Genomic DNA, 25,880 nt, shown 5'->3' on the forward strand with positions numbered 1-25,880 from the left:
TAATAGGTCATTAACGGGTTGTTGGGCTTCAGTTCATCAAAATGATATGTTTATGGATCTAATTGTGACTTTGTAATTATGGGCTTAATTGACTTTATAAGTAAAGCTCGAGAGCTTTTTTGAATGATACTGACTCTATAACAATGTAGTATCTGTACATAACTACTTTCTCAACCTACTGAAGCACAAAGAGTCAATAATGTCTCCACCGAGAGCTTATTTGATCCTTTTCCTATTTTTAATGTTAAATTGTCTAACTTTCATTCAACTTGACAAGATAATTTACAGTGGGACATATGAAGGACAGAATGCAAAGACGAATTAACAGAATAGAACCTGGAAATGCATGCAAGTATAATGCAGAAAACTATGAAAGTTGCAGTACATTACAATGATTACATTCAATTTGTGAATATATGAGGCATGAGCTTCTGGGGTTCTATTCGAAGGGCTTGAAATGCATGACAGAATCGATTAGATCCCGAACTGATCCGACTGCAGCAATAACTGAGACGACGAAGCAGGAGAGACTCAGAATCTGCAGCCAAATCCATGTGAAGGAGAGTCTCGGGATCTTGGCCTGCGAAATGTACATTTCGATGGGGAAGTAAATGGTGAGAGGCCAGAAAGCAATGGATCCCAGGAGGCCAAGAATGGCATTGAAGAAAGGGAAGATTAAGGCCACAACAATGGTGAACACTACATATGCTGTTCTCCAGGCCAGCCTGAAAGGACTAAAACTCCAATCTCCTGCAAATGGGATATGGACAGTGTGCACTTCTGTGATGAACTGAGACTCCATCCATCTGGCTCTGCTCCAGGACTCCACCAGTGCAAAAAACGGCTGCGAAAACACCTGGTAGGCTCCAACCAGGTGCACGATAATGCAAACGTTGGCCAAATCGACGACCCAGAAAGGCTCGTAGAAACCATGATCATCTGTCAAGAGGTTCCCAGGAGCATCATTTCCAAATGCCAGGTAGCCCAGAATCCCACACAGCAAGTAGAAGAAGCTGGCCACCAGGATTCCAACACTCGTCGCCTGCTTCATCATCCTCTTCTCTCTCGGGGAAGATCTCAGCGTGTCCTGCAACACAATTTCCACACTAAAACTCCATTCCAGCCCAGAATCAAAACACCAATAAAAAGGCTAGCTAGCTTGCCTGTATTTCAATCAGAACAAAAGAGAAAGCAAAGGCTAATGCAATGTTTCCCAGTGCAGAGAAGGTACTAAACATCTTGTCTTTGATTGAATGGTTCGCTCCAACAGGCACCCCCGTCACACCCATCTTCACTTCCACTCCACCTAAACAAAAATCCAACACAACATAACCAAGAAATTGAAGTCTTACAACACTGTCCTGCAAGAACCTGCAGTTCAGTTGTAAAAATTTCCAGTATATATAAGCATTGCAAAATTTGCATTACTCGCGATTTGAGCTGCAGAGAGGCCAAGCCCAATGGAGGAGTAAGCAAACGACATGATGGCAGCAACTACGGAGATAAAGGTAAGCTGGTGAAAATTTGGAATCTGGCTAAGCAGAACCTGCACTGCTCCAAACATGAGTATGAAGTTTCGTTTTGATGGAATGCAATTCGCAGTGCCACGGCCATGGAAGTGGTAACAGTTGGTTCTTGCAATTGCCCTGAATGATGACTAAAACCCATTAAACCAGGTAATAAGCTCTCACAGATGTATCCTAAACTATTCCATTGATGACAGAAAATGGATGGAAGGAAGTAAGTTTACTGTATGCAGTGCTTACTGCAAGCTTAAAGCTGTGGTGATGGCGTATCCAATGCTGAGGCCAATCAGAGTAGCATATTGAGCTAGCCCACAAAGCTTGAACTTCATGCCGCCTGTGCAGAGAAAGAGAGGGATTTAGGGTGTTTAATGCACCAAAATGTATGAAGAAAGGTGTGAATTTTTTGGGGAAAACCCGCAGGAGGGTGTGCACAAGGTAATCCACTATTGTGATATTAGCCCTCAAACAAAGATAAATCTGTCTAGGTTGTGCATAGTTGACTGACTCAAATAAAAAATGTTAATAGGTCGTTCTAGTTGGGAGTAAAACTTGTAATAATTACCAAGTCAACGGTCTAACCAACTTGGTTAGAGTTTGCCAAATGTGTGATTCCACTACCGGAGAGTGTAATTGGTAAACCAGTCTTGTGACTCTAGTTAATAAAGGATTATGAAGATTTAAACTAGGTTGTCCATAAACTAGTTTGGTTGGCGTGAGTGGCCATGAACTCTCATCCCTTAAGAGAGGTCGGGAGTTCAAACCCTCCTCTCGTATAAAAAAACCAATTTGTTCCTTAATTGGACCGGTCCGGTGCAAATGGAGATTAGTAAAATCAAGAAGGTCAATCTTTACTCCAATAGTAAAATTTGTTATTTAGCTGATCAGCGTAAGCCAAGAAAATATATTAATAGGCAATTTGTATTGGGAGTAATTCGTAACCAACTTAGTTAGAGTTTCTATTGGGAGTAATTCGTAACCAACTTAGTTAGAGTAGGCAAAAGGTGTGATTTTTGGTGCGTACATACCTAGATGAGTTCTAACGGCGTCCATGTAAGTGTAGTTCCGTTTGCCGTCCGGTGAACGGTAGCAGTCGGCGAGCAAGAGCGAGGTGTACAAAGTGATGACGGCGAAGGCCACCATAGCCACCGGTCCGGCGACGGATCCTAGCTGCGCAATAGCCCATGCCAGAGACAAAACTCCCGACCCGATTATGGATGTTATGATGTGAGCGCTCGCCGTAAACACATTTCCTACATAATCCAAACATTAACAAACAAACCATCTTCCTCAGCTTCAATCTTCCATTTCTTTTCTGGGTTAACAGAAGAAAGAATCTCTCTTGCAACAAAAATGGGAACTTTGAAGAACTGAAGAGAGATATAGCAGGAATATATATATACCAGTTCGTTTGATGTGACCATCTTCATCGTACTTGGAATCATCACCTCCACCTTCTTCAACAGCAAGACTCAGACTTCTCTGCATTTCTGCAAATCTCTCTCTCTCTCTCTCTCTCCGGGAATGTTGAATATATATGATACTACTATCTATGCAGTACACAAGAAACTGAACTCTCTATCAGAATTACTACACTGACGGTCACAGTTAAAAAGCGAGAATTCATTCATGGAAAATATTTAATTCCCTGGGTCTACCCAAAAGTGGTTGATTCGGTAGCTATAAAATTTCTTAAGTTTGATTTAAGTTAAAATGACTTAGACCTTCTCGATTTAAATCAATCATTAGGTTAATTTTTGTTAATAATGAAAAAATTCACTGCTACTATCAGATTGTATGGATCCAATAAATATGACTTTGTGACCCAATAAATAATCATAATTTGCTCAAATCTATAAGGTTAATAGACAGGTTCTTGGTGGAAACGATCCTAGAAATAATGCAGATTTAATTTCCACATATCACAATTCGCTTTAGACCAACTCTCATGTCTCCTAGAACGAACAGGGATTAGTCGGATCTAGAAAGACTCATAAAAAATTTCCCTTAATCAGAACAAATATTAAGGGGCCGTTTGGTTCACGGAATGTTAGATTACCTTAGGGAATGTAAGATTACCTTAGGGAATGTTAGATTGCTAGGAATGTTAGATTACTGGGAATGTTAGATTCCCGTGTTTGGTTAAAATTGAGGTATGTAATATTATCATGTTTGGTTTAGGGTTATCTTTATATATATATATATATATATATATATATATATATATATATATATATATATATCTAATATCCTTAACATATTTTCATATATTTTAATAAATTTAATCATTAAATTAAATAAATAAGATAACGGTATCATATTAATAATAATAATAAGCTAACATAAAATATATATCTTTAAATAATTAGAATTAAAATGACAAAATTCATAAATATGCAAGGTTATCTTACATTACCTAACAAAATGAAGGGAATCACATTCCCTTCAAAATCCTATGTAGAGGGAATGTTACATTCCCTGGGAATGTTATATTCCCTCAGAGAAAATGAACCAAACATAGGAATGTAAGCTCGGGAATGTCACATTCCCTTGGTTATATAATATAACCTGAACCAAACGCCCCCTTAATTTCCTGTACAATGATAATCCTATGCAATAATTTCCTCTCTGACTAACTGCTTGGTGGGGGAGAAAGCACAATTAATGGTTATGAATGTATTGTAGTCAACTTTGGTTGAGTAAAACTATAGACCCTTGTCAAATGTCAATTCACTGAATTTGATCATTGATGATATTATATGATATGATGCAGTTAACAGTTGGAAAGTATGCTTAATTTTTAGCCTGTCAGGTTCCATGAATTCTGGGAATCCTATTCCAATTTTGACAGCAATTATTACCCTTTTTATGGTGGAATATATGTTGTATTGTTATTATATATGTTGACGGTTCAATTAAAAGTGTAATTAAGAATTTTTTCTTGAGAATAAAGTGTAATTAAGAATTAAATTAGCTAACGTAACAAATAACTGAGAAGAAACGTTCGGAACATCATCCACTGCATACAATTCATCCTTAAAAGGACTAATCATTAAAGATTTAAGAATAGGAATCTGTTCTATAAAAAATTGCCTAATATGAGTAAATGAAACATTCAGTGGTCTGAGACAAAAGAGTTAGAGAGAAAGACTATTTAAATGGACAAAGTAAAAAAGTTTTTTTATTTTAAATTTTATTTTCATACCGCACTCAGTATCTCCACCACTATGATACTATACTAATTTGTATTCAGTCCTAGCTATAAAGTCTGATTTTTTATTCAGGAGAAGGCATAGTCCACCCTGTAGTTCAATTGGTACTCTGCTAGTTTACGCAAAACTACCCGGTTAATGAAAATGTTATATTTAAGTGCATGTGCACATTGATGGATACCCCTAGTAGGGTACCCAGTCAGGAGTGCCCCTGGACGGTCAGGAGATTGCGGTGGGATTACTTAAAGGGTTGGGGGGGCCTCGGTAGCCTAGCTCCGACCCACCACATGTTTAGCTCGCTAGTCAACTCGGTCCAGCAACCAGACTAGGCAATCGGATGGGCCTCGACCGGGTGCAACACTTAGGGGGTGGTGGAAGAAGATTTGGCGGAGATTCTTATTAGATTTGGCGTGGAATTTCCTTTCTTACATTAGGAAATATACATAGCAGTATATAAACTTTCCTAAGTTCAATTTGTTAATTTCTTCTTCTTTACATTTTTCAAGGTCCAAGTATCTTGTATAAATACTTCTGGAGTCACATTGTAGAGGGTTCTGTGAGCACTATTACTCTGTCAAAATTCTCTCTCGTTTTTCTTAAGTATTTTTACGATAGAGTTGACACGCCGTCCAACTATCCCTAAGTCATAAAACCAACACATATAATTGAGGAGGGTTGGATTTAATAATTTGTTGTAGTTCAGTATATTTCTAATGATAGCTCAATTGTTAAAGATTAAAATTTGGGTCATCATATTCCACCCAACTTATTTATTTCTTGACAAATTAACTCGTTTCGACTAGCCGTATCAAAGAATAATAATACATTTATGTTTAAACCTTACTCTCTTTAGAAATTATAGTTCAAATATTGTGATATATATATAACCTGCTATTCACCTAGTCTATCAAGAATTGGTTCAGATTAGGCCATTTCAGATGCCTGCATTTTTCTGATACTGCTTCTGAATTTGCTTTAAGCATGATTCTCATCAGTTTATTGTTTCCCAGCAGAAAGATAGTGCAGCTTGACATTAAAGATTGCTTAGAAGCTTCAAAATTACAGCAAATGATGAGTTATTCTGAAACTTTTCTATGGCTCTGGCTACATAAGTACAGAGATTAAGTAGTCACCATAACCTTCTGGCATTCTATCTATGCAAAGGGCTTGAAATGCATGACAGATTTGGCTAGATCGCAAATCGAGCCAACTGCAGCAAGAACTGAGACGACGAAGCAGAAGAAACTCAGAATCTGCAGCCAAATCCATGTGAAGGAGAGTCTCGGGATCTTGGCCTGCGAAATGTACATCTCGACGGGGAAGTAAATGGTGAGAGGCCAGAAGGCAATGGATCCCAGGAGGCCAAGAATGGCATTGAAGAATGGGAAAATCATGGCTACAACAGTAGTAAACACCACAAAACCTGTCCTCCATACCAGCCTGAACAGACTAACACTAAAATTTCCCAGGAATGGGAACCTTATGGTGTGTTCCCCTGTGATGAACCAAACCCCACCCCATCTGGCTCTGCTCCAACACTCCACAAAGGCAAAAACTGGCTGCACGACAACCTGGTACGCCCCAACCAGGTGTACGATGATGCACACGTTAGCCAGGTCGACGAGCCAGAAGGGCTCGTAGAACCCATGATCATCTGTCAAGAGGTTCCCCGGTGCTGCATTCCCGAACGCCAGGTACCCAAGGATCCCACACAGCAGGTAGAAGAAGGTGGCTGACAGAATTCCAATGCTCGACGCCTGCTTCATCGCCCTCCTCTCTCGTGGCGAAGATTTCAGTGTGTCCTGCAACAAAACCACCACCATAACCTCCCCAATCCAGAACAATTGAAGCATAGTCACTTTGGGTGACGTAGAGATTCAAACTCATGACATTTGGTCTGGCTCTGATAGCAAATTGAAGCATGTGCTCCATCTCAACTAAAAGCTTAAGCTGATAGTTAGATTGCACATTAATGATGATATGCTCAACAAGAACAATAAGGCTAGCTAGCTCACCTGTATATCAATCAGAATAAGACTGAACCCAAAGGCTAATGCAATGTTCCCCAATGCAGAGAAAGTACTAAACATCTTGTCTTTGGTCGAATGGTTCACCCCAACGGGCACCCCCGTTACACTCGTCTCCACATCCACCCCACCTAAACAAACATTCCATACAATACAAGCAGCCAATCAAGAAAGAAATAAAGTATTGAATAGCTTTTGGCGTAGTGGTAAACTCTTGATCTGACGAGTTTAACTTTGAATACCTGCAATTTTAACTGCAGAGAGAGCAATCCCAATGGAAGAATAGCCAAAAGACATGAGTGCTGCAACAATGGAGAGGAACCAAAGGCGGTGAAAATTTGGTATCTGGCTAAGCAGAACCTCCACTGCTCCAAAGATGAGTATCGAGCTTCGTTTCGATGGAATGCAGCCCTCAGTTCCACGGCCATGCTTGTGGTAACAGTTTGTTCTTACAATCGCCCTAAATGATGACTAAACTATGTAATTTCATCTCAATTAAAAGCCTAAGCTGATAGTTGGATTGCACATTCATGGTTATATGCTCAGACAGAAAAGTAAAAAAGAAATGAGTTTTCGATCTGCAGTGCTTACTGCAAGCTCATGGCGGCGGTGATTATGTACCCAATGCTCGCCCCAACAAGAGTGGCATACTGAGCTACCCCACAGAACTTCACTTGCACGCCGCCTGTGTAAACACAGAAAAAAGGTATGATTTTGCAGAGATATTTATGAGAAAAAATTGAATCTTGATGAACATTATATATATATATATATATATATATATACCTAGATAAGCTCTGACGGCGTCCATGTAACTGTAGTTCCGTTTGCCGTCCGGCGAACGGTAGCAGTCGGCGAGCAAGAACGCAGTGTACAAAGTGATGACGGAGAAGGCCACCATGGCAATCGGTCCGGCGACCGATCCTAACTGCGCAATAGCCCACGCCAGAGACAAAACTCCCGACCCGATTATTGCCGTGATGATATGAGCGCTCGCAGTCAAAACAGTCCCTACATAATAAACTTCATTAGATACAAAATAAAATAATCTTTCATGCATAAATTTTCTTTGAAATACATATACCAGTTCTTTTGGAGCGACCATCTTCATCATACTTCAGATCATCACCTCCACCTTCCTCAACAGCAAGACTCAAACTTTTCTGCATTTCTGCAAATCTCTCCCTCTCTCTATATCTATCTATATGTGAAAAAGGATACTAGCTAGCTAATATTGTAAATGGAGGATATATAAGGCAAACTTCTCTCTCTCTCTCTATATATCTGTGTATTAGAATTACTACACTGACGTGCATAGTTAATAAGTAAGCATTCATTCATGGATAAGAACCAGTTACCCAGTTAACATGGTGTGAATTCAATATTAATTATTGTTAGGTGGAGGGCTATGTATTAATTAATTTGCCTACCTCAGGAGTTAACAGCTCTGTTTCTCTTGTCGATGCATGTTGTAAATTCAATTCGAATCGGGACATGTAAATTATTGAGATAGATATAGCAATTTACTTATAGTAGAATAGTAATTATATGCATTTATTTCATTATTTTACGGTGGGGCTAATGATATTATGAACATTTATTGAAGTTGACTAATTTACTTTACAGATTTTGTAAATATATTGATAAAAATTGAATTCGTTATATTTGTTCAATCTTCATGAACATTGGGTGTTATTTTGGCAATGGGGAGTGTATAGTACATGTTAATTACCAAAATGGTCTCTTGACTATATTGAAATTATCAATTTGATCATTGATTTTTTTTCCAATTTTAAAAATCTTAATCAATTTGGTTATTCGTTTGTTTAGCTGTCAAACATTCGTTTACTCAAAATCAAATTGGTAATTTTGTTATAGTCAATGGACCATTTCGGTCTATCACATATTCACATGCATCATTTCCTCTCTTATTAAATCAAAGAGTTAATTATTGAAATGGTGTCTTAACTATAGTGAAATTTTCAATTTGGTAGTAAACGGAAGTTTCCAAATTGATATTTTCACTATAATTAATGAACCATTTCGGTAATTAACTCTAAAGAAAATTTTGAAAAATTGAGTTACAATTAAGCTAAGAAACAAATTACAGAGATTCTTGCTAACAAACTATCTCATAAAGCTTAATCGTCACTATCAAACAGGCTGAGTTAGACATGTAACCAAAAACATAACAGAATATGAAAGTGGATTGGAGAAGATAAACAAAATATGCCTTGAATTGCTCTATATTGTTGAATCAGTAATTGTATTAGAATTACTACAGTGACGTTCATAGTTAATAAGTAAGCATTCATTCATGGATAAGAACCAGTTACCCAGTTAACATGGTGTGAATTCAATATCAATTATTGTTAGGTGGAGGGCTATGTATTCATTTGCCTACCTCAGGGAGTTAACATCTCTGTTTCTCTTGTCAATGCGGGTTGCAAATTCAATTCGAATGGAGACATGTAAACTATTGAGATACATATAGCAATTTACTTATAGTAGAATAGTAATTATATGCATTTATTTCATTATTTTACGGTGGGGCTAATGATATTATGATCATTTATTGAAGTTGACTACTTTACTTTACAAATTTTGTAAAGATATTGATCTATTTGTTCAATCTTGATGAACATTGGGTGTTATTTTGGCGAGGGGGAGTGTACATGCAAATTATACCGTGCACCAGGGGCGCAATGCATTGTGCGCTGTGGCCCAAAATGACATCGTTTTGTACCTTTTTTGCATGTCTGTTGTTAACTCCTTACAAAAAAAAAAAAAAAATTCATGTTTCGAATGTACAGAATTGTATAATAGAAAACACAAAATTTTATACATGAAAACACAGAATTTTTATAACTGAAAATCCCCATGTTTCGAATGTACATAATAATATAATAAAAAACACAGAATTTTATACCTGAAAACACATAATTGTATAACTGAAAATTATCATGTTTCGAATGTACAGAATTATATAATAGAAAACACAGAATTTTATATCTGAAAACACATAATATTTTTTTAAATGATAAAAATCCCCTGTTTCGAATGTATATAATTTTATACCTGAAAACACAAAATTTTATAACTGAATACACATACATTTTTGTCACGTTAATTCCCCACACAATTTACCAAAACGACGTCATTTTACCACATTATTATTATTATTATTATTATTATTATTATTATTATTATTATTATTATTATTATTACCCGTGCGTTGCACGGAATGAATTTGTTATAATCTTTAAGAATATTTTGATGAAGAGGAAATTTCAATTTTGGTCCTATGACTATAAGGTCTTGTTAATTTCAATCCCTGACTTTTAAAAGTGTCAATTTAGTACCTTAACTATGCAATTTTTGTCAATTTTGGTCACTCCTACCAAATTGTCGGCCAAATTTCACCGGAAAATTTTAATTGTTAAAATAATAAGGGTATTTTGGTCATTTCACGTCTCTTTTCTTTTTTCCAGGTGAATCCATCCCTTCCTCCCCCGTTTTCGACGAATGCAATGAACTAAGATGATGGGGAAAGGAGGCTTGATGATATTAAAGATAGGGTTTACAGGGAGAAAGAACGCCGGAAACGGGAGAGAAAGGGATGGACTCGCCGGAGAAGAAGAAAAGATGCGTGAAATGACCAAAATACCCTCATTATTTTAACTATTAAAATTTTCTGGCGAAATTTGACCAGAAATTTGGCCAGAGTGACCAAAATTGACAAAAATTGCATAGTTAAGGTACTAAATTGACACTTTTGAAAGTCAGAGACTGAAATTAACAAGACCCCTATACTCATATTATATAATGCAATTGATAAAATGAGTTGTATCAATTATGTTTTTTGATGTTATCCTTGCTTGAATTCGAGCAAATAATTGCCCAATTATCCGTACAGTGCGCGTGCAATGCACGTGCGATGCACGGATAAAATTTTTATTATATATTTAGATAATAAAATTGTTACTATTTCTTTAATCCTTTAAAAATTTGCTAAATATTCATTCAAATACGTATCAATGCAGAACACTATTGAAATTTTTCGTATGAGCAGAAACGGACATGAGAGATCGTTTCTACATTAGAGAGAAATGGTCTCCCCAAATATGCTTTTACTTTGTTGATATCTGGATTAAGATAGTATATATTAGAAAAAATTACGATATTAGTTTTAAAGATTTTAATTTTGGTAGGGCCTGACTTATTTATGCTAACAGGACCACAAAAATCTAAAAACTTGCCGGATCAAAATGGTTAAAAATTTTAAAGTTAAGAGACTTAATTAAGCAAAAAATATAGTCAAAGACCAAATTAATAATTTTGTTATAGTTAAATGATCATTTTGGTAATTAAAATTTTGAAAAATTGAGTTACAATTAAGCTAAGAAACAAATTAAGGGTGTGTTTGGTTCGCACATGAGAATCGGAATCGGAATGAGTATCAAATACCTGGTAATGGTAATGGATTTTGGTGAAAGTATTTAACATGTTTGGTAGTAGGGTGAAATGTGAATGATTACTAATAGTAGTGCTTGAAAATGAATAAGAAAATAAAAACTATTATTTTATTTGGATATGAATTTTTCAATTCATGGGATATTCGAAACTCATAGTAGTGTTCTAAAAACCTATCAACCAAACAATAAAAATCACTTTCATACCCATTCCCATGGGCAAAACTCATCAACCAAACACACCCTAAGTTATATATAGTCGAATTGAATTACAGAAAATCCTTGCTAACAAACAATCTCATAAGCTCAATCGTCACTATCAAACAGGCTGAGCTAGACATATAACCAAAAACATAACAGAATATGAAAGTGAATTGGAGAAGATGAACAAAATATGCCTTGAATTGCTCTATATTGTTGAATCAGTAATATTATAACTGCTAATTATTATCTCTTACTTCCCTGGGTGGAACATTTACAAATTTGGTAAATAACACCATGGACTGCAAAGGATTAGAAGTCAATGAATTCTAGTTCATTCATTCACAGCAAATTTACTGCTTTTGAGAATTAAGTTTGAAGTTGCTATCAGCCTGTGCTCATACATTATTGAGAATTTTAATTAGTATACATTATTTGAACAAATACATGCTATGTGTCAATGTTCAGTGTTCAAAACTGGGTTTTTAATCGCCAGAGCGCCATAGACTCCATAAGTGTGTAAGGCATCGTTCTTGTTCACCGTTAGGGCAATTAGCTTGCAGGTTGTGCACCTGTCCATACAGTATGATCTTCGTCATCTATTCTGTGATTCCGGGTATCTTGTAAGTATGATATGCCCGTCCATATTCCGCGGATGAGTAAGATACTGGCGAATACCACACTCCCAAGGGTGCAAATTACCTGGGGAGAGAAACTTTAGCAGTGTGGTGGAAGTCATTGACAGAGAGGATATCACGAGAAGAACTACATCGTTGACTTTAAAGGATCATGAGCACTAATTATAAAGCTTTGTTGAAAGTCAAGTGACGGAAAAATAAGAATTACACCAGAGAGGAAAGGGTGTAATTACCTCGAGAAGTGCCTTCAGAACCCATAAAAATGTCAAAATTATAACACCATTAACAGAAAATCCAACCTACACCCAGCAAAGAACATATTTGAGCATAACATTAACTAACATAACAAATAAAGGGAGAAGAAATGTAAGAAACATCATCCACTGCATAAAATTCATCTTTAAAAAACAGGACTTGTCATTAAAGAATAAGAAGCTTTGGCCAGTTACAAATGATAGAAATCTGTCCTATATAGAGAAATATATCCCCTTAATTCAGAGTATTTGCTTAAAAGTTTTTGCTCGTGATGAGTATCTTATCTTTATCACTCCTGAAACATAGCCCCTTTTGGAGTCATCCCCGCAAAAAGACCAAACTTAAATTGTTTTGACCTCTCAAATTTGAACATTAGAAAGGGAGCATCATCAACTGTCAAAGAAATGGTAGTATGATATGTATACTACTACTTAGTAGTCAGCACACATCTAAATCCCGCTACTAAGATACGATTTTTTGGTCACAAGTAGCTCAAACCTAACTGATATTACTAATGTTCAAATAAATTTAGTATTTCTCAAACAAAATTGGCCAAGAATAAGACCTTTAAAACCCATTCAAAGCATTATAGACACACTAATGCAAATACTTGTCAATGTCCATTGGATTAAGCACCTCAAAAACATAAAGATCTAATTATCGAAAATCGAAAATTCCTGAGCTTTGATGGCCACAACTCTCTCCTCCATTAGTTTATGGGCTATGGCAAGTGAAGATTATGATTCAAACACAAACTGGGAATTACATAAACTAAATAGATTTCAAAGTGAAGCAAATGCAGAGAAGTAGAGAAATACCAATTGGCTGGAAATGGCGACCGGCAAAACAGATCGAACAGCCTTTCTAGCTTTCCTCGAGATTTTTCTGAAAACGTTCTGAACAAATTTAATCAGAAGGTCCAAGCTGCGATCTTCATCTTCTTCATCCTCATCCTCATCCTCATCAAAGTCATACCCTCCCAATTCTATACCTACCCGGCCGCCCCGACGTTGACTCCGATATCGAGAATCATCCACCAACTTATCACCTTCCTACAACAAGCGGTGGTGGTGGTAAATTAATCGAGAAAGGCGTAAAGAATGAGAAATAAGAAAAAGGCGGACCTGAGGGAAAGTGGAGAAGCGCCTAGAAGCTTGTAGGTAGGAAGAAGAGGTTCCCCGGATGCGAAAGGGAAGAATGTCGATACGAGGTTGAAAATTGAAGCGAGGGGGAGAAGGGTGCACCAATTTAGGATACAAAGTGAGCCTCGCCGCCATTGGCAATTACTAGTTCAGTTTCAGTAGGTGAAAACGCCTAATCGTTCGTGCTGGAGCAGGTCTTGATACCAGAGAGCCGCCATGGGTATGAACTATGAATGTATGATCCACTATGAGAGTTAGTTGATTGCCTTTTTTTTCTTTTCTTTTTTTAATACTACCGTTATAATGTAATATCTGTTCATATATATATATATATATATTTTAACCTTTTCAATCAAGATTCAAACTCATCACCTTCCATTTGAAATGTTTTTTAATTAATAGTATCTGTTCATATCTACTTTTTCGTTTTTTACCGTTTCAATCAAAATTCAAACTCATCCCCTCCCATTGAAAAGATTTTTAATTAGACCACAAAATCGTTGGTTCAAAAAGTGTTGTGTCGACTATGAATTACAATAAAAAAATATATTTTTAATATATTAAAAGTAAAGTATTCATGTACTGAAGGTAAATATATATATATATATATATATATATATATATATATATATATATCGGAGACGGAGCAGGAAGAGTACTTCCCATCCCCTGCAGAGAATCTAAAATTGTCCCCATATCTCTCCGCAATTCCGCATTCCCATCCCCGATCCCTGTCCCTATCTCCTTCCCCGTAAGGACAGAGAATTGAGTTCCTCATCTAGTGCGGGTACAATTGACATCCCTAAGCCCATGATAGTTATAATTAAGTTACACCGAATTTAGTTCAAATCAAACCCGAAAGGTTTATAGAGCCATGAGGCCTAGTATAGACCTCTATAAATTCAAATCAAGTACAACTTGTCACTTCATAACTTATTACAGCATTTTCTTGTATGAAGCTAAGATGATGCATATAAAGTTCATTTGAATCCCATTAAGTTATAAATGATCCTATAGTATTTAAACAGTCATTAACCAGGAACCTTGAGTTCACAATTCACAATGCAATCTGAAAAAACACCACTGCGTTTAACCAAAATCAACTTTAAGGTATTGCTAACAATCAATCCCATGGAATTCATGTTCCTAACAAACAATTTTATCAGCTTATTACAGATTTACAGCTAGCTAAAGAGTGCCATATTTCCAGTATTTCTATGCAAGAACAGAAAACAAAGCCATAGTTGTTGTGTCAGTGAAGCTCTGATGCCTCCTTGGCTATTGATGCTAGAATCTGTCACCAGAGAATATCAATATCTGTTTCCAGAACAACATAATTCAGGGCGACATTGGAGCAGGGATAAAACATTGCAGCATATGAAATGACAAAACATGTGGCCATGGTGATAAAGTGTTGTGATTAGTAACCACAGATGAAGTTAAGCAATAAGCACGAGAATTTGCCATACAACTGCAGAAATGATATGCTGTTCAGATGAGCTGTAAGGAATTGGACAGCTAAACGGTAACTATAATGCTGAACCATAATCAAATGTTTGGATATAAAGATGAAATGTGCATCAAACATAGTGAATATTACTTGGAGAAAGCGATACCCATTAACATTTGACAACCAGATAACTACTCTTGGAGTACCGTATCTCTGTAAACATATATTACGACAACTTCATTGGAAATTTTTTAGAATCATAGAATGTGTGCACATGTGGTTTGTGTTTGTGTCTTACTAACTTCGAAATCCAAAAGGTTCTAACCATGATTAAGCAAAGTTCTTCCTGATTCAGGGCCCTCTGCGATTACAACGAGGCACGTGACTAGCCCACCATGAGGGAGGAGGAACATTGTCAAATGGCGGTAGAAGTGGATCAGGATCTCTGATAATAAGGGGCTGCCAAGGACCCATAAATGGAGGATTTACATATCTCAGTGGATCAAAAACTCTTCTTCTGCGCATATTTTTCCTTTGCTTGCGATTTTCCATAGCTGCGACAAACTTCTGCTTCCAACTGCCCCCATTCCGAAACCAATCAGCATTAAACTGCTCCTCGAACTTCTGTTTCCAAAGGTCATCATTTGAGGCCAAGTACCGCAAGTCTGAGCACAGACAACTCATCTTTGCTAAGTCAACAGCAGGTAGCAACTCCAGAATTTTCAGCTTTAGTTCAGTAGGAAGCCGCATAAAGCACGGAGGGAGTCCAAAACCAGCTTTCTCACACAATTCAATCAACAATGGCAATGCTAGTCCATCCTTCACAGTCCTCCAAAACTCGAAGACCTCTTTCTCAGGAGAAGTGCATAACAGGCCATCTTTACCAGCAATTTCTTCAGATAACCCACAATTAGACCATGCAACATTCAAGAATGGCACAAAGTGATCTTTGTCCAGCTGTACAGAATGCACTGAGGAATTGCCAGAAAGGGAACCATAAACTATCACAAACTTCCCTAGGGTCTGAAATTTCAGCTCAACAGTGGGAACAGCATTGCTGTTCTGGTCAGTATCACCATCAGCAATCTCAGGCAGTGAATAACTGAGAATACTAACTTGCGGTTCTGTCAAAATCCATTGATTCGGTACTTTTTTATGCAAAATTGGGTCCAAACGAACAAACCCTGACTCAAGCAGAACAGCATGAACAGCAATCAGCAAGAGCTTGTGATCACGGCCACCATCACTATCACTCAACTCCTTCGTGAACACTTTCCTTAAGAATCCAGGAACTGAAAACGATTTCCCAACCACGTCCGCATCTTTTTCTTCCCAATCGATTTCCATGACTTCCACCTCTTCTTCCTCTCCCTGATCTACCAGCTCTGGAGCTTTGTCGCTCAGGCTGTTGAAATCAGACGTATTGGTCGATTCCACCGGTAAATTGGAACTTAATTCTAGGGATTTCTGGCTCAGGTTGATAGAATCAGTCGATTCAGCCGGTAAATTAGGGCTTAAACCAGTGGTAATTTGGGATTCAGACGATTCTTGAACATTGGGATTAAGGGCAAAGAAGATAAGGTCGCCAGACGTAATACCTAGCATCTCGAGCGTTTCATCAGGTGAAGAGCTTCGAAGCTCGTCTTTTTTATTGAGCGAGAGACGAATGGAATCTGAAGAATGCATAGAGAAAGCGGATGATGCCGGGAGTGCCAGAGAAAGGCGGCGTTTGAGTTCCGGCAGGGTGGTAGACGGAGGGACGTCGACCGGAATGGTCTCTTTGGTCTCGACGGATCTAAGTCTCAGCTTCATCTTCACTCGCGGGAGAAAATTGCACAATCGCAGTTTTAGTCCATTACTTATTACTTATAGATTTTGATATCACTGATAATTTATTTTTGAATTATCAAATTATTAAATAATATTTTTTTTAAGACAATTATTAAATACGGAGTAATATATTAGTCATTTCGTAATTTTTTTTTTAAATTTACTCCATTTTTTTGAAATAAGGTTCAAATTTGCCATGAACGTAATCTGAAAATGCAATTAGACATTGAACAAAAAAATTCAATTAGACCACTGAACACTCCAAAAACGTGAAATTAGGCCACTTAACACTCCAAATGTATGCAATTTCACCGGATAGCAGGTTACCTGCTTACGTGGCAGTTGAGTTGGCATTTTAAATAAATTTTAAATAATTTACAATAAGTTTTAATAATAAATTTTTAAAAATTGAAAAAAGAATTAAATGTTTTTTTAAAAAAATTATTATTAAATTTATTAAAAATGCAAATTTAGCTGTCACGTAAGCAGGTAACCTGCTAAAATTGATGGTAACCTGCTATCAGGTGAAATTGCATGCATTTGGAGTGTTCAGTAGCCTAATTGCACTTTTTTCGTTCAGTGGACTAATTGTATTTTCAAGTTACGTTCAATGGCCAATTTGAACTTTATTCCTTTTTTTTTTAAAGGAAATTCACTCCATTAAATCTTCATATATAAAACATCATATCATTTTCATATTTATTTAAAAAAAAAAAAAACACAAGGAATTCATTTTCATTTTCACCATTTGTTCTCAATTATTTTAGCGCATTAAAGATCTACCACCTAATTTTAATTTCATGCTTTAGTCATTTCTCCCTTATGCTAATTCCAATATTTCAGACTAGATAATTATACTTTGTATGTTTTTTTTTCTCATTATTTACTTTATCTAATCTAAATAGTAAATACTAATAAAGATAATTATTTCATCCATACAACATTTACTAAATCTAAAATCAACAATATGATATGGTGAAATAAGGATTGCGTCCCCAACAAAATACAATAATACACACAAATACAGTTTAGATTAAAATAGTAATTCATTGCATTCACTTTTTGTATAAACCTCAACACACAATCAATTAGCATATTAAAATCACTAAATTACGTGTATTGCCCATTTAGGTATGAATTCAATGAGATATCAAAAATAGTAATTTACATATAACAAGAAAAAGTTATACTAAGTTAACATATTAAATTTACAATTTAGTTTATTTTCAATCATAAGTAATTTTATACTTGTCATTTTTTGCTTCTTAGATTCCTCCTCAATCAAGATAATCTTTAGTCGGGGTTTTGCATAAGAGTAAAGTGTTTGGATATAAAGATGAAATGTGCATCAAACATGGTGTAATTCATTGAGATATTACTTTGAGAAAGCTATACACATTAACATTTGACAACCATATTACTATATACTCTTGGAGTACCATATCTCTGTAAACATATACTATGTGGTTTGTGTTTCTGTCTTACTAACTTCAAAATCCAAAAGGTTCTAACCATGATTAAGCAAAGTTCTTCCTGATTCAGGGCCCTCTGCAATTACAATGGAGGAAAACATTGTCAAATGGCGGTAGAACTGGATCACGATCTCTGATAATAATGGGCTGCCAAGGAAGCATATCTGGAGGGGGATGCCTAGGACAAGGACACATAAATGGAGGATTTACATATCTCCCCGGACCAAAAGATCTTCTTCTGCGAAAATTTGTCAAACGCTTGTGAAGTTCCATAGTTGCGACGAACTTCTGCTTCCAATTGACCCCATCCGGAAACGTATACATATCATCAATACCAAACTTGTGAAACTGGTGAAACTGCTCCTCGAACTTCTGTTTCCAAAGGGCATCATCTGAGGCCAAGAACCGCAATTCTGAGCACAGAGAACTCATCTTTGCTAAGTCGACAGCAGGTAGCAACTCCAGAATTTTCAGAATTAGTTCATTAGGAAGGCGCATAAAGCACGGAGGGAGTCCAAAACCAGCTTTCTCACACAATTCAATCAACAATGGCAATGCTAGCCCATCCTTCACAGTCCTCCAAAACTCCAAGATCTCTTTCTCAGGAGAAGTCGATAACAGGCCATCTTTACCAGCAATTTCTTCAGATAACCCGCAATTAGACCATACAACATTCAAGAATGGCACCAAGTGATCTTTGTCCAGCTGTACAGAATGCACTGAGGAATTGCCAGATAGGGAACCATAAACTATCACAAACTTCCCTAGGGTTTGAAATTTCAGCTCAACAGTGGGAACAGCATTGCTGTTCTGGTCATTATCACCATCAACAATCTCAGGCAGTGAATAACTGAGGATACTAACTTGCGGTTCTGTCAAATTCCATTGATTCGGTACTTTTTTATGCAAAATCGGGTCCAAACGAACAAACCCAGACTCAAGCAGAACAGCATGAACAGCAATCAGCAAGAGCTTCAGATCACGGCCACCATCACTATCACTCAACTCCTCCGTGAACACTTTCCTTAAGAATCCAGGAACTGAAAACGATTTCCCAACCCCGACTGAAACCATCTCTGGAGCTTTGTCGCTCAGGCTGTTGAAATCAGACGTATTGGTCGATTCCACCGCTAAATTGGAACTTAATTCTGGGGATTTCTCGCTCAGGTTGATAGAATCAGTCAATTCAGCCGGTAAATTAGGGCTTAAACCAGTGGTAATTTGGGATTCAGACAATTCTTGAACATTGGAATTAATGGCAAAGAAGATAAGGTCGTCAGACGTAATACCTAGCATCTCGAGCGTTTCATCAGGTGAAGAGCTTCGAAGCTCATCTTTTTTATTGAGCGAGAGACGAATGGACTCCGAAGAATGCATAGAGAAAGCGGATGATGCCGGGAGTGCCAGAGAAAGGCGGCGTTTGAGCTCCGGCAGGGTGGTAGACGGAGGGACGTCGACCGAAATGGTCTCTTTGTTCTCGACGGATCTAAGTTTCAGCTTCATCGTCACTCGCCGGAGAAAATTGCACAATCGGCGGTTCACTGTACTTCTAAATTCTTGATACTACACTTCAAATCGAACCGCCAATTTTGAATCTTCTCTTTACCCTCTGCTATCTAGCATTTCTTGAAATCGGGAATTAAATACTGAGTTTTTTACACTTTTAGTCCCATGACTATAGTGGTACTGGCAGAATTGATCCACGACTTTTGAACCTTGCAATTTTAGTCCACGACTATTGATTTTTTTGCAAAAATGGTCCTTCCGGCCACTTTTCCGTCAAAATTTCACCGGAAAAAAAAATTATCTATTTTTAGTCGGGTTAAAATTGACATTTTACTTATCTCAAAAAATTAAAAGAAAAAAATTGATATTTGACTACATACAATATTACTGGGCTACATACTACTGCCCCAGGCGGCAGAGTTCCTGGAGCAGGCAGGGCTGTCAGTAAGCGGCGGAGCGACCGTGACGTTCCCCGGGCTAGTTGGGTTATCCGGCAGCAGCATTGGAGTGGTACATGTACTCCGTTGCCTGGGGCAGTAGTATGTAGCCTAGTAATATTGTATGTAGTCAAATATCAATTTTTTTCTTTTAATTTTTTGAGATAAGTAAAATGTCAATTTTAACCCGACTAAAAATAAATAATTTTTTTTTTCCGGTGAAATTTTGACGGAAAAGTGGCCGGAAGGACCATTTTTGCAAAAAAATCAATAGTCGTGGACTAAAATTGCAAGGTTCAAAAGTCGTAGATCAATTCTGCCAGTGCCACTATAGTCGTGGGACTAAAAGTGCAAAAAACTCATTAAATACTACTCCGTAGTTAGTTCTAATAATGAGTAGTGAGTTGTTGTAAAAGTAGTAATTAGTTATAAAAGTAGTTTTTTTATTAAAACAAAAAATTAAATTAAAAGTAGTTTATTTATTTGATAGTAAATTTGAATTTGAATCATAAATAAATAAGTAAAATGAACGGAAAATGACTCTTTAATTATACAATTTTTTCTTAAATTATGATTAAAGTAGTTTTAGTCCATTATGTTAAAATAAAATACAGAATAGACCAGGGAAAAAGGAGGATATCTCTTCATATCTCATTCATCATAGTACAATGATATATATACAAGATATCATAAAAACATATAATAATGAATGATAATTACATCTGTTACATCCGTTACAAACGTTACAAAACTATTATTAATGTCCACCATAAATCTATTTATAACACTCCCCCTTGGACATTATTTGTCCATGACCTTGCCTCATTAAAAACTTGCTAGGAAAACCCCGTGAGAAAAACCTAGACAAGAAAAGAGTACAATAGAAAAAAATATTCATGTCTCATTAAAAACTTCACTAGGAAAACCGCATGGGAAAAACCTAGTTGAAGAAAAGAGTACATGATATTTGTAAAATCATGTATTGTATTGATTGCCTCATTAAAAACCTTAACTTAAGAAAACCCTGTGGGAAAAACTTAGTTAAGAGAAAAAGAGTACATGATGTATGTGTCGTTAGTCAGCAATCTTCAGGATTGATTCATGTAAAATTATACTCCCCCTCAAGATAACAATCTTGATATCCTATACATTAAATTTCCAAAATGTATAGAGAAATCTTGTAAAGAGTACAACCATAAATATTGACTGAGATAATAAATAAGTCTATTATCAACTCTTTATTGAGCACATAATGGTACATATTATTCCTTCTATATGAGGATAATAACCCCATTCGCAACTCTTTAAAGAGTAAATAATGACACTTAAATAAATCCTCATTTCGGGAATTATAAATCCATTAGGGATTTTTCAAGATGAACTAGAGGATATATTTAGGATATTTTCAAGAGGAAACAATATTTAAGTTTCCTAATCACATTTAATATTACTAGGCATTTTTATGATAATATGTTTTCATAATTTGTTATGGGGGAGAAAATACATTTAGTCAATTTATTGACTATAAGAAAGATCATAGTTAGTAACTTACTAACTTTTATACTTCTTATTTTGTGATTTTCATTCATCACATTTTGAGAAAATCCATCAAGGATTTTAAATATAAGTAACAAGTTACCCATATAAACATGTGATAACTATAACTGTTAGCTACATATCTAATTTATTTACTGCTAGTTTTATTGAATAGCGGAATATAAAGCCATGACTAATATTGGGTCTCTGCGAAAACCCTCCACTCGCCTTTTATTAGCGAATTCTGATTTGTATGCCTTAATTGCTATTTTCTATGAAAACAGTTAGCACGCTGCAGGCGTTATACTACTATTTTCATTTTCTGGATCCAGACTTAAGTATTTATGAGCAATAAAGGCAAAATATGTTGTCGACAACTGTAACCGCTTTGTAAATATCTTTTATACACATGGCAATTTTGTATCAACCAAATATATGGCATTTTCCAAAAATATTTGGATTTGGTTGTTCCGCTTCCCCAGTATTTTAGTTATTTGGTGCACCTACAATTTTACTGGGGGTTTCCGCCTCTTAGACGAATATCTTCAGGATAAAATTTCTATATTTCTGGAGTGACGAAATTTCTATACTAGATCTAGTTTTGTAAATTCTTAAACCAATATATGCTTCTGGCATAATGGTAGAGATGTTTAGTCCTAGTTGGGGATTTCAACTCTTAAAATATTTTTTATGGACTTAGTCACTCTTTGGAATTTCTAGCAGATAATTTGTTCAATGTCTGAACTTCTGGTTTGATAAGGCTAGTACATGGGTTTGAAGATTTTTATCAATTTCTCGGCATTTAATTAATTAGAAATTTCAAATCTCCCCCTAATGCCGAGAAAAGATCTTATAATGCAACCATCATTGTTGATTTCTCATGATGGGATATAGCTAGAAGGGTTGCATACTAAAAAAAATGAACGCAGATAGGGAAATGCATCTTGTACTAGCGTATGTGATATGTAGTGGATCACCATATTGATTTTTCAATTTTGAAGGTCCCCAAAAATATATTTCCTCCAAAAATGCTTAATTTACTTTCCGAAAAAAAATGTCATAAATAATATGAGCAAAAACCTGCATGCATGGAGCTAACATCTCGTAGTATGTTGATGAAATTAGACACCAAACATTCAAAAAAAATCTTGTCTAATTTTCACTTCTGGTGAAGCCACAACTCTCATAATATAATCCCACTCCATATCATTGTTAAAATTTTGCTTGAGCAAAGCCAAGAGCATTGTACAATGCCCGGGCAGCAGTAAGCCTAACAAATTTTATGCAAATAAATTTAACAGATCATAGTAGCATTTAATCACATGCAATCTAAGGTTTAGCAACGACAGGTGCACCTTAACAGAACTATCTCAATGTTTTATGATTTAAAGCTCAATAATACTATGCTTTTAAAAATATTTGTCTTAAAAGTTTGCTTGACGTTGTAGCATTCATGGCCTATAGCAAATATTTGTTATCAACAAGAGAAAACAACAAATCCTCTTTGTTTTATGGTTCACATAGCTACAAAGCAAATTTGAACAAATAGAAGTTCTCAAATTCTGAGCACATTATGAACAAATGAAATTGTGTTGCCAACATCATAATTTGCTATCCCAAAAACCAATTAGGCATTCAAATACCAAGTCTGATGCAATGCGAGTATTGCTATCATCATGCAAATATATGTGTATATTCTCAAATAATCAACTTCTCAAGGTGCTCAAATAATTCAAGATACTGAAATTGATAGCAAATTTCAGCAACTTTAACCCAAATTGCAGAATTTTCTGGGGGGAAACGGTAACACATTTTGGCAAAAAAAATTTTGAGATACGAAGTTCTGCAAATCTAGAATGTACATAAAAATTTTCATGCCAATCAAAGGTCTAGAAGTATTTTTTCCAAAAAAGTTTCCAACACTGCGCCAGGCAGAAAAATAACTGGCAGCACACTGCCAGAACTTTACAAATTTTTCTGGAATAACCAAAGCATATTTTTAACAAAATATTTTTACAGACATCAAATATCACGAGTCTAGGTTCTCCAGAAAAAATTTCATACCAAAAGGAGTTCAAGAAGTAGTTTTCACGAATTTAATTTTCAAACTGCGCCGGTCAGAATTTTCAGGCAGTGATTACTATGTGAAAAAAAATTCTTAATTTGTTTGCTTCAGGCAAACCAGCATGATGTAGTCAATTTTGACTTTTGGAGAGGAGCATAGCATTAGAAATAGAAGTTGCAAGATAATTTTGTCATGTACTACTACTGGAGTACAATGTGACAATCATAATTGACGGGCGAGCTAACGAGTGACGAATAAATTAGTACTCATGGTTTACCTTCTAGGTATAACTATATTAAAAAGATTAGGTACTATCAAAATACTTAGATTTGATATCTATTTCAATGCCAAAGACTCATGTGAAATAATTTGTATAACAAATTAGCACCATCAATTAACTTTTAAAACAATACAAAGCCAATTTTACATTGGGGAAATCTTCCCTAGTGCTGTTATCTCTAATTTGTGTTATGACTTGTTGCCTTCTGGGCAATGGTATGTTTAGGATTTAAGATGTGGCCTATAGCATCATTGATCCATAAACTGTGTAATACTTCACGATAAGACCACACTTTGTACCTCATCATAGATCATTGACCACTGGTTGACAACGGGTATGAATATACGATACATGTAGATAGCATTCAATCATATATGCTCGCTGGAAAGCACTAATTAGGTCAATTGTGATCAAGTTACATGCGCCCAAACACGCAGTTTCAAAGCTACTAATAATCACATATAACCATATGCAAAAAAAAAATCCAGAACACATAATATTTGTATATTTATCACAAATGCTACGAAAATCAAAAGGCACTGAGTGTTCATCCATACTACCATTTTAAACATCACAAATACTACAAATTCATGATATAATTAGCCTTGCAAGCATGATCCTTGAGCTACAACTAGTTAGCTTTCAAACAATTCATTAAAAAAAATCAGGTTCACCAATCTATAGCAATAAATTGCATTATGAGATGAGAAAAACCTGGTGAGATTTGTAGTAGTGAATGTCAGCCCACAGAATCATTGCTGTCAGGATTTTGCAGAGTAGTTTTGCATAGGTATGATAAAATCACAATATCATCATTTTTAATCTGCTGCTACTTTAGTTTTCTGGCTGGAATATTTAATCGGCAATATTTTCATCCGCCTGCTTCTAATGGCAACAGAAAAAAATAGGAATTCATTTGATAAGGAATACCATAGCACTTGTAATCACACTGGGAACAATAGGTTAGTATTATGCACATGTTACTCCCAAGGACAGTACTAAGCATTCATACGAATTGAACATCATAAAAGAATTAAACAATAAGTACTTATCTTTAATTTTAATGTGTAGCAAAGGTCTGGCAGGATGCATACTACAACTGGGCTTCCTATATTCATCTATCACCAATGCCATTGAAAATGCATTCTTTCACCAATTTCCTTAGGCAAATCCGACTCCAAGAAATCCGTTCATTATGTATGTTCATGGAGTTGGAACTTTCGTTATTGCCAGATGGAAGCAATTGAGATCCACGCCTGCGGCAGCAGAATCAGAACCGAGGCCTTCCAATTCAACACATGCAAAGTTCCGATTTTTCCTCCGGCAAAGAATCGCATGGCCACGTTTCCTGACAGCTCCGCCAGAATCATTGTTGCAGTGCCGCAATACCTGGCCTGATCTCTCCGGCGACCTTGCGGCACTAGATCTCGAATCATCGGGATCCTTCAGGTCTGAGCTCTCGGCCAACCTCGCGGAGCTACAGGCAGACAACGAAGCCGCCTGCGTTTGATCATCGGCGCCTAAGAGCTGCGGAGGCACCTGAATCGTGGGAACGCATACAGATATGGTCTGTGATTGCGCCACCAGAATCTTTAACATGGAGATCGTACTCAGCGCCTAGGGATAATTGGGCGCTGGGTTACATCGTCGTCTAGATGATCGGTGGTGCGGGAGAAGAAACGACATTGAGAATAGGCGAAAAGAGTATCTCATTTCTCGGTCAGCTCTACCCAAGGGAAGTCGCTAAAAATCCAAGAACATCGGACGTGCTCGATCTCTGCAAGACCATCTTGAACAATTCCATCGATCTCGAAAAACCACACGACACCGTAGG

At 36.4% G+C, this 25,880-nt stretch overlaps 3 protein-coding genes across 9 annotated transcripts; all 3 read right to left on the reverse strand.

Annotated features, from left to right (window-relative positions):
* Window positions 1-327: 327 nt before the first annotated feature.
* LOC109164667 (amino acid permease 6-like) lies at window positions 328-8,033 on the reverse strand. Of its 2 annotated transcripts, XM_019313196.1 has the most exons (8): window positions 8,025-8,033; window positions 7,898-7,943; window positions 2,927-2,977; window positions 2,552-2,776; window positions 1,767-1,860; window positions 1,429-1,646; window positions 1,164-1,306; window positions 328-1,087 (listed from the first exon to the last, which is right to left on the reverse strand). In XM_019313196.1, the coding sequence occupies exons 2-8, from the start codon at window positions 7,929-7,931 to the stop codon at window positions 440-442; spliced, it is 1,413 nt and encodes a 470-aa protein (XP_019168741.1). In that variant the 5' UTR covers window positions 7,932-7,943; window positions 8,025-8,033; the 3' UTR covers window positions 328-439. The 2 variants fall into 2 exon arrangements, with proteins under 2 accessions (XP_019168741.1, XP_019168742.1); XM_019313197.1 differs by lacking the exons at window positions 328-1,087; window positions 1,164-1,306; window positions 1,429-1,646; ... (2 more) ...; window positions 2,927-2,977; window positions 8,025-8,033 and adding exons at window positions 5,705-6,537; window positions 6,751-6,893; window positions 7,005-7,222; window positions 7,354-7,447; window positions 7,549-7,773 and having other exon boundaries at window positions 7,847-8,009.
* A 3,712-nt stretch (window positions 8,034-11,745) lies between these two features.
* On the reverse strand, window positions 11,746-13,740 carry LOC109164650. The gene is made up of 4 exons (XM_019313175.1): window positions 13,453-13,740; window positions 13,147-13,380; window positions 12,307-12,372; window positions 11,746-12,137 (listed from the first exon to the last, which is right to left on the reverse strand). Exons 1-4 carry the CDS (start codon window positions 13,603-13,605, stop codon window positions 11,988-11,990), a joined length of 603 nt encoding a protein of 200 aa, XP_019168720.1. The 5' UTR covers window positions 13,606-13,740; the 3' UTR covers window positions 11,746-11,987.
* A 799-nt stretch (window positions 13,741-14,539) lies between these two features.
* On the reverse strand, window positions 14,540-19,850 carry LOC109165791 (F-box protein SKIP22-like). Of its 6 annotated transcripts, none has more exons than XM_019314722.1 (3): window positions 19,705-19,850; window positions 15,246-16,732; window positions 14,540-14,764 (listed from the first exon to the last, which is right to left on the reverse strand). In XM_019314722.1, exons 1-2 carry the CDS (start codon window positions 19,723-19,725, stop codon window positions 15,272-15,274), a joined length of 1,482 nt encoding a protein of 493 aa, XP_019170267.1. In that variant the 5' UTR covers window positions 19,726-19,850; the 3' UTR covers window positions 14,540-14,764; window positions 15,246-15,271. The 6 variants fall into 6 exon arrangements, with proteins under 6 accessions (XP_019170267.1, XP_019170268.1, XP_019170269.1 ...); XM_019314723.1 differs by having other exon boundaries at window positions 14,540-14,787; XM_019314724.1 differs by lacking the exon at window positions 14,540-14,764 and adding an exon at window positions 14,815-14,937.
* Between the last annotated feature and the right edge of the window lie 6,030 nt (window positions 19,851-25,880).

The sequence above is a fragment of the Ipomoea nil genome, unplaced genomic scaffold (genome assembly GCF_001879475.1).
Source record: "Ipomoea nil cultivar Tokyo-kokei standard unplaced genomic scaffold, Asagao_1.1 scaffold3069, whole genome shotgun sequence".
Taxonomy (NCBI): domain Eukaryota; kingdom Viridiplantae; phylum Streptophyta; class Magnoliopsida; order Solanales; family Convolvulaceae; genus Ipomoea; species Ipomoea nil.